This window comes from Fusarium flagelliforme (genome assembly GCF_020744385.1).
Source record: "Fusarium flagelliforme strain FIESC 12 MPI-CAGE-AA-0113 chromosome Unknown B0J16scaffold_2, whole genome shotgun sequence".
In the NCBI taxonomy this organism is placed as follows: Eukaryota; Fungi; Ascomycota; class Sordariomycetes; order Hypocreales; family Nectriaceae; genus Fusarium; species Fusarium flagelliforme.
Genome location: NW_025763504.1, coordinates 4,499,823 through 4,516,118, shown reverse-complemented (window position 1 = coordinate 4,516,118; position 16,296 = coordinate 4,499,823). Strand labels below are relative to the sequence as shown.

General features: G+C 48.5%; 6 protein-coding genes across 6 annotated transcripts; 4 read left to right on the top strand and 2 right to left on the bottom strand.

Annotated features, from left to right (window-relative positions):
• Positions 1-41: 41 nt before the first annotated feature.
• Positions 42-1,066, bottom strand: B0J16DRAFT_334681 (uncharacterized protein). Its single transcript, XM_046126976.1, has one exon. The coding sequence runs from the start codon at positions 960-962 to the stop codon at positions 357-359; it is 606 nt and encodes a 201-aa protein (XP_045987111.1). The 5' UTR covers positions 963-1,066; the 3' UTR covers positions 42-356.
• A 952-nt stretch (positions 1,067-2,018) lies between these two features.
• Positions 2,019-4,402, top strand: B0J16DRAFT_411828 (calponin homology domain-containing protein; the record flags this gene model as incomplete). The annotated part of the gene is made up of 5 exons (XM_046133262.1): positions 2,019-2,259; positions 2,315-2,525; positions 2,587-3,284; positions 3,331-4,316; positions 4,371-4,402. Exons 1-5 carry the CDS (start codon positions 2,237-2,239, stop codon positions 4,400-4,402), a joined length of 1,950 nt encoding a protein of 649 aa, XP_045987110.1. The 5' UTR covers positions 2,019-2,236.
• Positions 4,403-4,562: 160 nt separating this feature from the next.
• B0J16DRAFT_73460 (MBOAT, membrane-bound O-acyltransferase family-domain-containing protein) lies at positions 4,563-7,529 on the bottom strand. Its single transcript, XM_046134394.1, has 8 exons — positions 7,264-7,529; positions 6,425-7,172; positions 6,249-6,370; positions 5,540-6,191; positions 5,365-5,483; positions 5,216-5,312; positions 4,942-5,159; positions 4,563-4,882 (listed from the first exon to the last, which is right to left on the bottom strand). Exons 2-8 carry the CDS (start codon positions 7,047-7,049, stop codon positions 4,763-4,765), a joined length of 1,953 nt encoding a protein of 650 aa, XP_045987109.1. The 5' UTR covers positions 7,050-7,172; positions 7,264-7,529; the 3' UTR covers positions 4,563-4,762.
• A 537-nt stretch (positions 7,530-8,066) lies between these two features.
• On the top strand, positions 8,067-9,756 carry B0J16DRAFT_73375 (uncharacterized protein). The gene is made up of 6 exons (XM_046134393.1): positions 8,067-8,402; positions 8,804-8,860; positions 8,912-9,011; positions 9,081-9,301; positions 9,355-9,434; positions 9,491-9,756. The coding sequence occupies exons 1-6, from the start codon at positions 8,320-8,322 to the stop codon at positions 9,538-9,540; spliced, it is 591 nt and encodes a 196-aa protein (XP_045987108.1). The 5' UTR covers positions 8,067-8,319; the 3' UTR covers positions 9,541-9,756.
• A 750-nt stretch (positions 9,757-10,506) lies between these two features.
• B0J16DRAFT_334673 (mitochondrial carrier domain-containing protein) lies at positions 10,507-12,686 on the top strand. The gene is made up of 5 exons (XM_046126975.1): positions 10,507-11,009; positions 11,098-11,436; positions 11,496-11,771; positions 11,831-11,967; positions 12,023-12,686. The coding sequence occupies exons 1-5, from the start codon at positions 11,001-11,003 to the stop codon at positions 12,261-12,263; spliced, it is 1,002 nt and encodes a 333-aa protein (XP_045987107.1). The 5' UTR covers positions 10,507-11,000; the 3' UTR covers positions 12,264-12,686.
• A 2,616-nt stretch (positions 12,687-15,302) lies between these two features.
• On the top strand, positions 15,303-16,205 carry B0J16DRAFT_300824 (ribosomal protein L18e/L15P; the record flags this gene model as incomplete). The annotated part of the gene is made up of 4 exons (XM_046124573.1): positions 15,303-15,355; positions 15,526-15,630; positions 15,707-16,074; positions 16,128-16,205. The coding sequence occupies exons 1-4, from the start codon at positions 15,352-15,354 to the stop codon at positions 16,203-16,205; spliced, it is 555 nt and encodes a 184-aa protein (XP_045987106.1). The 5' UTR covers positions 15,303-15,351.
• Positions 16,206-16,296: the final 91 nt, after the last annotated feature.

Sequence of the window (16,296 nt, the reverse complement as noted above, 5' to 3'; positions counted from 1 at the left end):
CTAGACTTACCTATTGTAGGGAGGCAGGTACCCACCCACACGGTTAAAGGACTATCTACGGATACGGATACTGAACTACGGTATGCACTTTAGCTACATCCATTAACTCGCCTGCAAAATCCCATTACCATCCAAATGCAGGATTGTCCATGGGAGAGACTCAATACAGTAGACGAATGTCTAGGAATTATACTGCAGCATAGCTTCTATTCTCACAAGTTTCCTCTCTTGCTTCATTTTTGTTCCACAAACGCCGTACAATTGCCATACGCCCCTTTCACGACCTTTCTGCCCTAGAGGTCATCCATCATCCTAACCTGACAAGCTACCGAAGTAAGAAATTTCATCGTTAGGACTTACTGCGATAGTAGACCTGTCTGGAGGATTCGGTCCCACTGGCCCTGCTGCTGTTGAGCGATGTCTGCAGCTGTCTTGCCGTGGCTGTCTCGCAAACCGCGAATATCCTTTTCGCTATTTACTGACAATCGACCAACGCCTAGAGCTTCAGCTACAGAGCGAGCGTTTTCAGGAAAGGAAGAGTCCGGGATTGTTGAACATAGCCAAAGGAGAAGCCAGAGCGACTCCTCTTGCTTATTTTCAATGGCCAGGTGAAGCCCACTCTTCATGTCTGCGAGAGGATCCTGGTATGTAACAAAGGATGCCATATCTTCAATGTCATCGCTAGCATCGCGAAGGAGCTCAACAATACCACCAACGTCGCCCTCCGCACACATGACATGCAGGGCACGAGCCGGGCGTGCTTCAGGGTGGCTCTCAAGGTATGCTTCTTCTGTAATCGAAGGCAAAATGTCAAGATTTTCTTGAACACCGCCCTCGTTTGTATAAGTTGTGAGGATTGCTGTGCCTGCTGGTGTAGATAGAAATGGGTTGGTCACAGAAGGCCCAGCATTGTTGACAGGGAGGTGGGCGCTGCAGCTGGGACACTTGAGAGACAGGGCCATCTCAGAAGATTGGTCCAACAAACATTGCCTAGCATCATTTAGTTCAAAGTCCAGCAGGTCAAGTAATACCAAATGGACTTACCAATGGAAATGACAGCCGCAGGATAATTCAAGATCATCGGGAACTGTTGAATTTGAGGCGGAACTGGAACCAGCAGCACCAGCCGCCTCAATCTCATCGTCGTCTGCATCCAGGCGCAACACCAGCGCTTCCTCGCAAACTTTGCAAATCGACATGTTGAGAGTGAGTTGAAATGGTAATTATCAGGATTTTAACCCTACAAGATGCGTAATAAGGTGGCTGAGGCAGATATAAATGAACGGAATTGTGTATTAGGGACGTCGACAACTTTTTGCTGTGCTCTTTTTTTGCCTCCCCACCATTCTTCAGTACTAGAGAGTGAGGTAGTGACAAAAAACCCCTGACGCAACCAAGTGGGGCGCAGTTCACTTACTGTAAGAAGTCCATCACGCCCGTCTAACAGAATCAGATCGAGCATATTTCTATAACGGCCGGGCAGAAATGGGATTGAGTTTATTACGCAAGCGCAAAGTTAGGGATGAAATATGGTCAACAAAGATAAGTACATGGCAGCGGCAAGGTACTCATGAGAGAGCGGAGGAATACCGAGTTCCTGGAACTCGATCTTAGGAATCAAGCATTGAATCAGTCTGCGGCATCTGTTGCGGGAAAATACTAGCGCAATCCCTCCATGTTAAGACAACTAAAGCATAAGGGCCTAGCAAGACATACATACAGCATCAAGGGTCTGTGTCGTACCTAAGAAAGGAACTATTACGGATGCCTAGAGGAACTTGGTAGGATGGATAAAAAAAGAGCTACACTGCCATGCTCATTACATCACCGCTTCTGCAGACATGCATCAGGCTCTTGGCTGGAAAGCTCCCCGCAGTGACGTGGCAAGCAAGTACTGTGGCGCAAGTGGATAGGTACACTCGCCACAGTGAGCTTCGCCTAAAGTACATGAGTCGCTGTTAGAAGGTACTTGATCGACAGCATTGTTCAGGTACTCCTCAATCTGGAAAAGGTGCTAGGCTTCCCCCACTCATACTCATGCTACCGGTGCCGCCTGAAGACCGACTGTTCGTCTCCTTTCAGGTGCCCAATTCTCGCATCGTCATCCCCTTCAACTCACAACGTTTCTCTCTTTCTTTTGTTGATTTGCGGTCACAAAGAATCGCTAAAGCTTCTCTCTGCTCGGCACCCTCCTTCTGTGAAAGCGCCCTATTCGAGCGCCCCTCATTCCCCCGCCATGAACGTTTTGAAGCTTCAGAGGTCGGTTGCGCCGGATCTCGCGGACTACAATGTTCAACTAACGATGAGGGTATAGGAAATTTCCTCAATTCCAGCAAAACGAGATCTTCGGCTTGTCTGATGCTTTCCAACGGCTTGATGTTGACGACAAGGGATACCTTGACGAAGCTACAGCTATCAAGGCCACGCAACAGAGCGAAAACCAGCCCTACGATGTTGTGCGCCAGGCTTTAAAGGAAGTCGAGCTTGACTCTTCACGACGTGTCGAGTTGGAAGATTATGTCAGCGTACGTATTGGCATCTCCATATCCAAATCCCAGTGGACAGCACTAACTGTCATTTAACCAGCTCGTCGCCAAGCTTCGCGATTCCTCACCCGCTCAAAAACGCATGTCCACAGGGCCTACTGCTTCCCCAGGAGGTGGGGGAGGTGTTGTTGCACAGCGCACTGGTGGCCATTCTTCCAAAGGCAGCGTCAGCGGCAAGATCCAAGTTCAAGGCTCCAATGCCAATATCACTCACACCATCAACGAGGATGAACGCACTGAATTCACCCGGCACATCAATGCTGTGCTGGCTGGGGACGCCGATATCGACAGCCGTCTGCCTTTTCCTACAGATACCTTCGAAATGTTCGACGAATGCAAGGATGGTTTGGTCCTGGCAAAGCTCATCAACGACAGCGTTCCCGACACTATCGACGAACGTGTTCTCAATATCCCTGGGAGAAAGATCAAGAACCTCAATGCCTTCCACATGAGCGAGAACAACAACATCGTTATCGAGTCTGCCAAGGGTATCGGCTGCTCTGTTGTCAATATTGGTGCTGGCGACATCATCGAGGTTAGAGAGCATCTCATCTTGGGTCTGATTTGGCAGATTATTCGACGAGGACTTTTGGGCAAGATCGATATTAAGCTCCACCCTGAGCTGTATCGATTGCTTGAGGAAGACGAGACTCTCGAGCAGTTCCTCCGACTGCCCCCAGAGCAGATTCTCCTCCGATGGTTCAATTACCATTTGAAAGCTGCTAACTGGTCTCGCACGTAAGTTCATGTCGTCTCTTGTGTTTTTCCAAGCTAACCATCCCAGTGTTAACAACTTCTCCTCCGACGTCAAGGACGGCGAGAACTATGCGGTTCTGCTTGCCCAGATTGGTCCTGAATATGGCGTCACTCGCGCGCCTCTGCAAAAGCAAGACTTACATGACCGAGCTGAGGCAGTTCTTCAAGAAGCTGACAAGCTTGGCTGCCGCAAATTCCTGACACCCAAGTCTCTCGTTGCAGGAAACCCAAAGCTTAACTTGGCTTTCGTGGCTAACCTCTTCAACAACCACCCTGCTCTTGACCCTATTACCGAGGAGGAGAAACTTGAAGTCGAGGACTTCGATGCAGAGGGAGAGCGTGAAGCCCGAGTCTTTACCTTGTGGCTTAACAGTCTGGACGTCCAGCCTGCCGTTGTTTCTTTCTTCGATGATCTCCGCGATGGTGCCGTACTGCTTCAGGCTTATGAGAAGGTCATTCCTAACTCCGTCAACCCTCGACACGTGAACAAGCGTCCTGCTCACGGAGGAGAGATCTCGAGATTCAAGGCAGTTGAGAATACCAACTACGCGATTGAGCTAGGCAAACAGAACGGCTTCTCGCTTGTGGGTATTCAGGGAGCCGACATTACTGATGGACAAAGAACCCTGACTCTGGGTCTCGTCTGGCAGCTCATGCGCAAGAACATCACCGTTACTCTTTCTTCACTGGCTCAGAAGCTGGGTAAGCGAGAAATCACCGACTCCGAGATGGTGCGATGGGCGAACGACATGTCGCAGAAGGGTGGCAGGAACTCTGCCATTCGCTCTTTCAAGGACCCTTCAATCGCCTCAGGTGTTTTCCTTCTGGATGTTTTGAACGGAATGAAGAGCAGCTATGTCGATTACGACCTTGTGACGCCTGGTCAAACCGACGAGGACGCCTACTTGAATGCCAAGCTGAGCATCAGCATTGCTCGAAAGCTCGGTGCAACCATCTGGCTGGTTCCCGAGGATATCTGCCAAGTACGCAGCCGCCTCATCACCACGTTTATTGGTAAGCACTTCCTTCCTTTTCCATTTACTAAAATCTTGCTGACTTAACGTACAGGTTCTCTTATGGCTACTCACGAGCGAATGTAGATCTAGTTTGGGACTTGTTTGGCGATGGCGCGTTCCGGAGATGCTGTCATTCATGCTGGAATGCTTGATATGTTTAAAAAAGATTATATTCTATCGATGCAATTGTTATCATTCTGAGCCAACCTTATTTCAAAACCTGGAAGAATTCCAGCTGCGGTGTTGTCTTCTCAATAAGTCATGAACCCAAGTCCATCTTTGGATATAGTCACAAGGGGTGTGTCGTTGGCCTGATGCTTTCTGTTTAGTAGCCTGTAGAGAACATCCAGACTCTCGTCAGTTCATGACTGACATTGGTAAGATCCTCACAACCTGCTCGGCTCAAGAATAATACCATTCCAACTCGACCCGCCGAACATTGCATTACAGGATCAAATAAAGACTGCATAAAAGGCTTGGCCCTGTGAAGATTCCCAACCAGAAGATGAGATTTCCTAATGTTTTGCGCCCTCGTAGCCATTTAGTGCGACTCAGCCTAACTAGCTTCAAAGCGAACGATGAGTCAATATTTATCAAGTCAAGAGCATGATTTGTAAACATACCGGCAGTTGACACATTTGAAGGAATAGCAGATAGCCTCTCAACTTCTTGAATAAGCACCACATAACTAACTCATGAACACAGGCCGAGAGAAAGAATGTGATGAGGGTGGCTGTATGTTTGTTGACCTTGAGAGACGAGATAGAGCTATGGTAGACATGTCGTAATAAGAAGACATGGACTGGTCTATTCCAGTCGCGGGCGAATTGGTCCCACGAGACTAAAAATTAGATATATCAGTTCATACATCTTTGTCATAGCTGCTCTCTGACTTACCACTATTCCACCATGCATCATAAAAGCTCCGGTCGGCAAAGTATGTCAGCTCGGCCAAGATATTTAGGATGGTCTCCCATATCAGATACCAGACAAGCTGAACGCTTAGTATGTGTCCTTAGATAGAGTGGAACTTTGGTCTCACTTACCAGGTATTCCATCATGAATGGGAAGATGAGATCGAGAAGCAATCCCGGGAACTCCTGAAGTCTCTGGGCAAGAGTGTCACCATTATTCTTCATTTCAACGGTCTTCATAACTACAGGATCTGTATAGTGATGTTAGCTTGTACAGGGTGATAGCTTTTTACTGCCAAACACTCACATATGGAATATTGCGAGACTTGTACCATGACAAATAAGATCCCGATCATGGCTATGAATTTCTCCAATACGTATGACCAATCGATGGAGTCTGATCGTGGATACTCAATCTCATAAACCAATGTTGGTAGTGGGATCCATTTGTAATGTTCCATGAGAGACAGATTGTTTGGGTATGCCTTGTCTGCAGTGAGAGCGGTACCCTTGAGTTCGTCTGACATGGCATCAATCTCCCATTTCATAATGCGTTCGAAGAGACCAATCTGTTGGTCATCCAAAGGCTCATGCGAAGCAATCGCACGTGAAATCTTTTCTATGTCGCTCTCCTCCTGTTCTGGCTGGGCCGAGATGGACTTTCGACGCTCTTCAGCTGAGGGAGCAATGCTGAGGTGGTGCGTTGAGATGGCGGATGCAGGGGGCTCGGTCTGTGAAGGGGTCTTGGTCGGGTCAACAAGGTCTAGCTGTTTAAGCTTCTTGGTAATGGCAGCACGATGCTTGTAGACTGAAGAGAGATAGCCATTATAGAAAGCATAAGAGTGCTGTTTCATCAGCATCACGATGCCATGTAATACGAAAAAGACAGTATGAGTCCAGGGCCAGTCACGTAATAGAGTCAGGCCTATGACTCCTGCCAGAAAGGTGGTTTGCCAAATCTAAAAGACAGTTGTTTAGCTCAGAGCCTGACAGGTTGGAAGTCTTCAGTCACCTACATTCTGGATGACCCATCCTGCTCCGTCCCAGTTGAGATAGTTGGCAGATACCAACCGTTGAATCAACCAGGTCACTGCTGTGAGAGCACACATGATGCCATCTGAGAGCAGCAGAACAATCACTGTGGCTCTGTTAGTCTCGTCAACTCCAACACTCAGTAATAGTAATTACGTACCATCTCGATGAAACATTGTCCTCATGATATCGCTGGTCCCTAAAGGATTTCCATAAACTTGCCAGTTTCGAACAGAAATCTTTAGGACAAAGAGAGCCACAGCGAGCCAAAAGAGTGTATAGAAGCCATGGAAGGGGCTATTGGATGCTAATGGGTTATGGCGGTCAAAGGCAGAGAATTGACGAGTGAAGACGAGGTCAGCAAACTTGCGTCGTCGTACATTCGGACTAGACGGTTCTTGGGGCCACTGAGGGCTGGTTTTGAGTAATTGCTGAAGGCTCTTGTCCTCGTCCGATACTATATGAACACCAGAGTCACGACGCCTGAGTCGTGACTCGGATTCCACAAAGGATGGAGAGGGAGAGTGTGTTTCTTTCTGTAAACCACCACGACGAGCATATCGATAACGATGCCGGACAGTAGATGGCTCTGTCAAAGTTGGTCGAATATTCTCCTCGTAATCCTCTTCGCTTGGAGTTTCAGAGCCAGGTCTATCGAGTGTCATGCCGACAGCACGTAGAGCTTCGCCGAGTGATTTCGGCATTGGCCGTTGAGTTTCCGGCGCCGCATGTCCCGGGCTCCGTCCGGAAGGTGGAGAGTCCTCCTCGACAACTGAGGAAACCATGCTTCAGTGACAGTCGCTGAAATGGTTGAAAGAGTAAGGAAATAGATAGCTTTCTTGGAGGAAGGATAGTAAGAACGGGTAGTCTGGAGGCATAGGAAGAGTTACTACAGAAAGCGGCAAGACCTTGTTTAAAAACAATCAGCAAAGAAAGTTGACATGGATATCAACTCGAGGTCCGAACGGATGCAACGGCTGACGATCAAACAAACAATACCTGACAGCTGCACGTACTCTGTACTATAATGTACTGTAGTGTATGTGCTTACAAGTCCGAGACTGCCGTGCGATAAGAGACATTGGACGAGATTTATGCTTATTTCATTCTTGACGGTTTTATATGGATCTTTGAATCAAACGTCATTTCTATGAGAAAAAGAAAGCCTCGGTCTTTGGACAGACCCTCCACTCTCTAGTACAGAAATGCAACATAAATGGATGTGAAAGACTTACAGCACATGGGACACAGTCGGGAGGCTCGGAGCGGACTGTGCACTCATCAATCGGGCATTTGACATGTTTCCGAGATAGACAAATTGTATGTTAGTAGGTACTTGAAGAATTTATAATTACTCTCGATTCATTGAATATAGACAGAGGCTGGTCAGAAACCCTTCATACGGTATTACTATAAGCTTAGTCTAGTACATTATCGAGAGAGCCGTTTTAACAACCTCGATACAGAGTACTACTATCAGTTATGACCTCATACCTATGCTCATTGCACTAAGCATATGCTTAAGTACCTAGGTATAAATTACATGGGTTCTTCATAAAACGGGTTCTGCGGTCGCAAGTCGGCCTTGTTTAACTCCGCGCGGCCGATTTCAAGGTCCGAAAGGGCACAGAAAGTCCGACATGTGTTGGAACTTTCAAGTTGAACAAGAGTCATGATACCCAAGTAGAGGAATGTACCGTACAGTACAGTACCTTGCAGCGGGTGGACCGTTGACCTGACAAAACAAGGCTGTATAGTACGTCAGGTACCCCCATGCAAAAAAAAAAAGAGCTGGAGAGCTGGAGCACCTTCTTCACTGCAACGCCCTTTTGATTGGTTGCGCAAGCACCTTGTATTAGGTCAGCAATGCCGCTAAATTTTCCGTACCTACCAAACACTCGTGACCGTATCGTACAACCTCGAAAGGCAGTCCAGGTTACACCATCACCAACTATTTTCCATCAATTCCTCCCCTTCCCAACACACTCTTGGAACTGCTGCATCAGTTTCCCTTACTTTGATCACTTCTAGAAGCACAGTTTTCGCAACACGACAATGTCTCGCGGCGGCACCACTCTCTACGTGACCGGCTTCAGCCACGGCACCCGCGCTCGCGACCTCGCCTACGAGTTCGAACGGTATGTCAACCTCGCTCACGCTCACGCCCACGCCCTCGTCCGCGTCCTTCCGTTTCCGCGCGCGCCTTCGTCTATGTCTGTGCCATGAGCTCGAGATCTTGCCTTGCCGATCAAATCCAATGCGAAGCAAAGATCTCTTGTCGGGCTATGATTCCTCGCCGTCCATCGTCGTCCTTACGTCCTCGTCCTCCCGTCTCGTTTTCGCTCGCGCCCACGCCCCAGCACTCCTTCCTCCCCTGTCTTCCCAATTTCGTCGATGGGACTGCTCGTCTATTGCGCAGTCGCTCTACAATCGAGCCGGCGCGTGAATGTCATGCGCATTCATATCCAAAAGGGGGCTTCTGTCGGCGTTTTGCTGCGTTACAACATGCTCCATAGTATACTGACCATTTCTTCAATAGCTATGGCCGACTGGTTCGCTGCGACATTCCTGCACCCAGGTCTACGTCCAGCCGTCTGTGAGTGTAACCAGCTCTGGTTGCATGCGATTGAGCTGACATGAATAATAGCTTCGCCTTTGTTGAGTATGAGGACCGACGTGATGCTGATGATGCTTATCACGAGATGCATAACAAGCGTATTGGCCGTGATGATATTCTAAAGATTGAGGTACGTCTTTTTGGTTCTGTCCAAGGATAGCGCTTGGCGCACAGTGACACTTGCTGATTTATCTTCCAGTGGGCTCGCACACCTCCCTCTGCCTCTTGGCGATTTGAGTCTGGCCGTGATCGTGATCGACGTGGTGGTGCTGCTCGCTCTCCCAGACGGGGACGTTCTCCTTCTCCTCGTCGCAGCACTCGCGATTATTCTCCTCGCAAGGACGAACGCAGGGATCGTGACCGAGACTATGACCGCGAGGGTCGACGTGACAGGGACCGTTCCCGTAGCCCTGACCATCGGTAGGTTCATCTTGGACACTTCTTAGTTACTTGTACTAACATGGTCACCACAGTGATCGCGAGCGTGATTCTAAGGATGATCGTGAGGACCGCGACCGCCGGGAGAACGGCACTAACGGGGATGACCGAAAGCGTATGTGTTCTAATTCTAATTCTACTTGGAGCGTTCTTTGCTGACAATAGCCATAGCTCTCGACAGTCCTCCTCCCGCTCATGAGGACCTCGATGTCGCCGAGTAGGCGTCCCTTCTGCTGTGCTTTTAGCACTCGCAAGACTTCCTGGGCTTGTCAAGCTCAAGCAAAAGTTTCTACTTTCTGGCTGAGGCTAGCTTCATTCCCTGGTACTTGACAGGTGCAATGTGTAATATTGTTTGAATGGCCTGATTAAAATGGCAACGTTAGGAACGACTGAAGCCATGTTGAGCTGGGTCGGTAATCTCGTTTTCAGAGACTGAAGGCTTTTAGCCATGGCGCGTTTTGTTTGGAGGCTTCTCATTTCGTAGTTAGTTTAGACTGTCCAGTACCATGATTCGGCGCAACGGGTCAATGATCTGTTTTCCTGGCTTCTCAAGTTGTCGTTGTCAGCTGAATATATATATGTATAGCCACAATGATGTTGTGTAACTTGAAGCTGTGACTTTCCATTCATGCGGCTGCGCTACAGCGAGTGATCAAGCCCAGCGCCTAAGCTTAGCCAAAAGGAGTAATGATCGCCGTACAGCAATGCTACAGCTGAAGCACATCAGTGTTCCTTCATGGACACACATGGATGCCCCTTGAGTTCAACACTTGAGTCCCCAGGCTTAAATACAAAAAGAAAGAATTTAATAAATTAAATTAAATTAAATAACGTAGGAGCAACTCCGCATTTGTAGGAGTTCCCTTATTTATTTATTTTCCCCTTCGCATTTGGTTAGGTATTTCAGTAACCTGCATGCCAATTAATTTCCCAAGACTTTCATGTACGCATTCGATATCTGATTGATGCTGTTTTTAGCCGCAATATCCATGAAACAGAGCTATCATAAAGCCATGTAATTCTTCTTCATAAGACCAAATCCTGTATATAGGGCACATGTGGTTGGAGCATTTGCTCAATGTCATATGCCTCCAGTTTACCCTGTAGCTGGAAGTATTCCCATCAGACCCCACAATTTTAACCTTCCAGATCCTGCTATTGCTTCTCCCGAACGGCTACCGGGGACACCACGCGCGCGCCCCCGAAGTCATCCGCATCGCCGGCTCACGCGCCCCCATCCACTCCTTGACGGCACCGATACCGTATCCCGTCTCTTCACCATCACTCAACCTATTCTATATAAATAAGTAAACAGCCAAGACAGACACGAAAACTGTCGAGCTGTCGACCTTTGTCCGACTCGCCAACAACTTGACCGCACGCCTTGTCGTGTGTTGGTCTCGGCGCATACATTTCTTCCTTCTTCTCCGATGGTTACCGACAGTCCATCCTTGATTCGACCTCCCAGCATGCCATTGCTATCCCTAAAGCGACAGTAACAATTGGAGATATCATACCCGTTAGATATTCGACGGGTCCTGTTCTCGCTGCCCACCCCTGTCGCAATTGCCCACCAAAGCATAGCGACCACCACGACACTGCATCCTGGACAAAGATAACGCTCTGACTTGGGGCCAATTGCCATATTATCCCACACGGCGCAATAATAGCACATACCACGATGTCTACTGTACGTGCAGCATGTGCCATTGGTTCCATCAAGGGGATTCTGCACATTGTTTCTGCTCCGTAAAGGCGTTGCTAATCATGTAGTTTAGTCACAGCCTGACTTGGTCAATTCGGCAACTGCCGTGCCCTCTAATCGGTCCATACAGTTTCGAGAATCAATTTCCCAGCCAGTTGTCGCTGCATTCTGCGCTGGAGGCGTCGCCGGCGCAGTGTCCCGAACCGTTGTGTCCCCCTTAGAACGACTCAAGATTCTCATGCAGGTCCAAAGCGTTGGACGAGATGCATATAAGTTATCCGTTGGAAAGGCTCTGATAAAGATGTGGAAGGAAGAAGGCTGGAGAGGGTTCATGCGAGGCAACGGCACCAACTGCATCCGCATCGTTCCCTACTCTGCTGTCCAATTCAGTAGTTACAACTTCTACAAACGGGTGCGTAGTAGTTCCAGAGCAGGCTCAAAACCGTGTGCCAGAGACTAACAGAGCCGCAGAACATCTTCGAGAGTCATCCAGGCGCTGATCTATCGCCCTTCACTCGCCTTATCTGTGGCGGTATAGCTGGCATAACATCTGTGTTTCTCACATACCCCCTCGATATTGTTCGCACAAGGCTATCCATCCAGTCTGCAAGTTTTGCAGAGCTAGGAGACAGACCAGAAAAATTGCCTGGTATGTGGACTACTCTGACACAAATGTATAAGACCGAGGGTGGCATGTCTGCATTATATCGAGGCATCGTCCCTACTGTTGCTGGAGTAGCACCATATGTAAGTCATTTCTCATCAGCGCGCACTCTTTGTATGATGACTAACAAAAAAACCATCAGGTCGGCCTGAACTTTATGGTCTATGAATCTGTCCGGAAATACCTGACGCCAGAAGGAGAGCAGAACCCCAGCGCGTCTCGCAAGCTGCTTGCTGGTGCCATCTCAGGGGCCGTAGCACAAACTTGCACATACCCCTTGTAAGTGGACTCGATCTTCGCCATGTTTCATGATCGTGACTGACCTAGTGCATAGCGACGTTTTGCGGCGACGATTCCAGATCAACACCATGTCAGGTATGGGCTACCAGTACAAGGGCATCACAGATGCGATTCGGGTTATCGTGATGCAAGAGGGAATCAAGGGTCTATACAAGGGCATTGTGCCCAACCTCCTGAAGGTCGCTCCTAGTATGGCGTCAAGCTGGCTGAGCTTCGAGATGACTCGTGATTTCCTTGTTGAACTCAGACCTAACCCTGAGCCCCAACAATTGTGATTTCATATAAGGTTGTTGTCAAGATAGTCTGTACGGTATACGGTTTTCTGAAGCATAGTTTGCGTGATAGCAGGAAAGGAGATAAAGGAACATGGAAATGGCGCGATTATGGGAGACATGAGGTAGATTTGTACATTCATGAGATAACTGGAACGACGGCAAAACGTACATGGGCAGGCAGGGTCTGCCATATGTAATCGGTGGGGATGCATAGAGGAATAGGTATTATAGGAAAGATTCAGCACCTAGTAGGATACTAGGAGGACGTTTGAACGAATAGACAAAGAAAAAGCTTCCATACAGCATTTAATACTCAACGAGTAACGGGTCCCTCAGACTCCCAACACAAACACGCGTGTTATACATCACTCGATTGATAAAGACTTGTAGAGATATGGATGCTTACACGTTCAAAGGGCCTCGACAATTTAAAACTGTCCTACTGCTGCCGTCAGACTGGATAGGCTCTACTCAACGACACCAACTTCAAACCAAATCAACTGCGGAATCTCAAGGACCTCTCACCTCGGGCGCAAGCCTTGAACCAAACACCACTACACCGGATCCGTCTCATTAACAAGGGCATTGACTTGGCAACGTACAGGATGATGGGGCTAGTTCTCCTCGGAGATCTATCGCATACCCCTGGTGATCTCTAGTATGTTGGAACTGGTCTTTAGGAACTCCCTAATACTGGGTAGATAGTTACCTTCCCAGTAAGTATAGACCTCTTTAGCCCAGCTATCTTATACGATCTAAGGCACATAAGCTAATTTGCTGTACTGAAAGTTCCCCTGGGTTGTTGAATATTTTGGACGAGCAGCTGTCTACTTGCCGCCAGTAAATCCCTTGAACCACCTTTCCACTGATGTGCAGGTCGGCCAAGAATGAGGGACGTACCGCTTGCCAATGGATCTCTATGAGCATAAAATCAAACGCCTTCGTGCCGTTCAACCCAGGCTCAATATACTACGAGACCACATACCATACCGTCACTGTCGCCCTGTCGGCAAATGCTATGACATACGCGCGCTCGTTCACGGATGCAAATTCATTCTCGTATCACCAATTGTATACATGAACTTCCTCGAACGGTCTCCCGTTCTACTATCATCCATCATACTAGGATTGGCGTACCGAGTGTCATGACCACCTTGTTGAGGTAGTCTTTCGATTTATCCACCCCTTACTGCAACAGGATCTTTGTCTTGCTGCACCTCTACAAGATATCCACCTATAACACATTCGACGTCGAACTCTGTTATTTCATAATCAAGCTGTATCTCTTCATCTCGTTACCTACGCCTGCGCTTCTCTCCATCATACGAACCGCAGACTGCTCCTTTCGGAGAAGACATGGAACTGCAATAAGGATGAAACAGAACCTTGAATGACGCCGGATCCTCGTGCCATCAAGCATACCAACAGAACCGTAATAATGCAGTGCCAGATTTCATGAGTATGTATACGTAGGAAACACATCAAGTACACACTTATATTTCGCAGATCAAGAAGATAAATTGCATCATGATTCTATGTGCATTGAATACATTTATCCAGTGCGTCCTTATGCGAAGCTAGCTCCGGCAATCTGTAACATCCTCAGGGTATAAATATCTCGCTGCTTATGCGATGAGTGTCTTCAACTCGGAAATGATGGGAGCTCAATACCATGAGGAGGATCTAGATAGATTCCATAGAAGCTTGACCTACCTGCCTAAGAAGCGGCCACAACCCCAGGTACTTCCTTGTTTCTCCCCTCCCGCCCTTAGGATTCTCCCGTCTTCATGCCGATACCAGGTATTCGTCAACGAATGCGCACTTTGAAGCATCATGACCCCAATCCCCATTCTTCTTTCTCTCTTCTCCAAGTCTCCTCAACATCAACAAAGTAAGACCCTGCGTTTTCCTACTACTGTCTTGCTCGACGCTACCTCTGGTTATGCTTGTTCGCATCTGCTTATTACTGCCCATATCTTATTTCGATTTCTCTCAGGATGACTGCAAGTGCAGTCTAGAAGAATCCTGGATGAGAAGCTGTAATACAACTAGGGACCATGGACAGCAGCTACCTTCAACCATGGCCGAACCCCTTTTGAGGTATTCGAGGCCTACAAGACTGCAGCTTCCTCATGGCAGCGTATTTACTGTATCCGTCCCCTTCTCCTACTTGCAGTAATGGCTTTTGCAGTGTATCATAGGCTAACATTTATATAGATGAACAATACATTCAACATCAACAGAGGGATGGTGTATGTTGGGGGTAAACGGTGTGGATGGTGATGGTCGAAGCCGCTGGTAAGTTCATGATGTGGCTTTGCAATATATTAATATAACATTATATAGACCCGGAGGCAGGCCAAGAAGGGCCTCCGGACTGCCGGGTGGGCCATTGGACGAGCCGGGCGGCGGCGGCACCAACCCCGAGCCCCCACTACGGTGGGGGAACATTCTGATAGATAATGATCCACCCGCCCGGCCGGTTGTTTCGGTGGCATTTTTTTATTATATTAGCATACGGACGGGCCGTCCCTGGGGGCACAGAATGAAAGACAAATTGTTCTCGCCCTTGTTGTCCCTCTGTGATTTCTTGTCAGGATGTGAGAAGAATTGACCGCCGTAAGCAAGGGACAAAATAGTTTGGTTATCTTTCGCTGGCCTGGACTAGCACTTAGGCTACTTTATTTTGGCAGTCAAGCCGTAGAGGACAAATCTTCTGTTACCTATCTCTCCTTAAAATCTGCGCAACTAAGTGAATGTCTTCCGAATTGATCCTTGGATGGGTTTAGAGCACTTTGATAATTTGCTTTAATTCTAATTATTCGTACAATTGTTTAGTATATGTAATCAAGGATGAGATTGTTGCCTGTCCGCATGGATAATTCCTAGTGCTGCCAATAGCATTTCTCTCAGAAGCGTACTGGCGCCGAGGATCTACCGAGCTCACAACTTTTTTTTTGATTAGGTCAGTGAACCCTAGTGGGGCCCCACTTCGCAACTGAATCTTCGAGTCCATGGTTTGAGAAAAGTGTTGTCTGCATCCACCTCATACCCAGCAACGCCAAATTTCACAGCGACAACCGCCGCCATGGGTACGTGAAGATATTGAAGTTCAGCCTCTGTATGCGAGTAGAGAAGGAGTGTGCTTCTGTGCCTCCTTCTCTGCGACCATGGCACCATCTTGTTCGCGAAAGCGCAAGACAGAGTTGCTATTTTTTGAGCATGCTTGAACAAAAAGGCTGACGATGGCTTCAACTCACAGGTATCGATCTCGACCGCCACCACGTCAAGGGCACTCACCGCACTGCCCCCAAGAGCGACAATGTCTACCTCAAGCTCTTGGTGAAGCTTTACCGCTTCCTGGCTCGTACGTCCAACCCTCCGCCAACGATTCCGTATAGTCGAACGAGCGCAGCCAACTAACCCGAATCCCAATTTTACAGGCCGAACCGATTCCTCTTTCAACAAGGTTGTTCTCCGACGTCTGTTTACGTCCAAGATCAACCGACCTCCCGTCTCCTTGTCCCGCATTGTCGCCAACATCAACAAGGAGGGTGAGAAGCGAACCGTCGTTGTTGTCGGTACCATCACCGATGACAACCGTCTGCTCGAGTGCCCCAAGGTGACCGTCGCTGCTCTGCGATTCACCGCCACCGCCCGTGCCCGCATCATCGCTGCCGGCGGTGAGGCCATCACTCTGGACCAGCTTGCTCTCCGTGCTCCCACCGGAAGCAACACCCTGATCCTCCGAGGCCCCAAGAACGCCCGTGAGGCTGTCAAGCACTTCGGCTTCGGTCCCCACAGCCACAAGGTACGATTAAATGCCAGTCTTACTGAAGCAACAGTGTCTAACCCCCATTACAGAAGCCTTACGTCGAGTCCAAGGGCCGCAAGTTCGAGCGTGCCCGTGGCCGAAGACGCTCTCGCGGTTTCAAGGTCTAAGCGGTTTGTTGGTGAAAATTATTGGCCTTGGGTGGAGTTTGGGCCAGTTTATGGGGCAATTGATGCCGAACTTCGGCTTGCAAATGGGTCT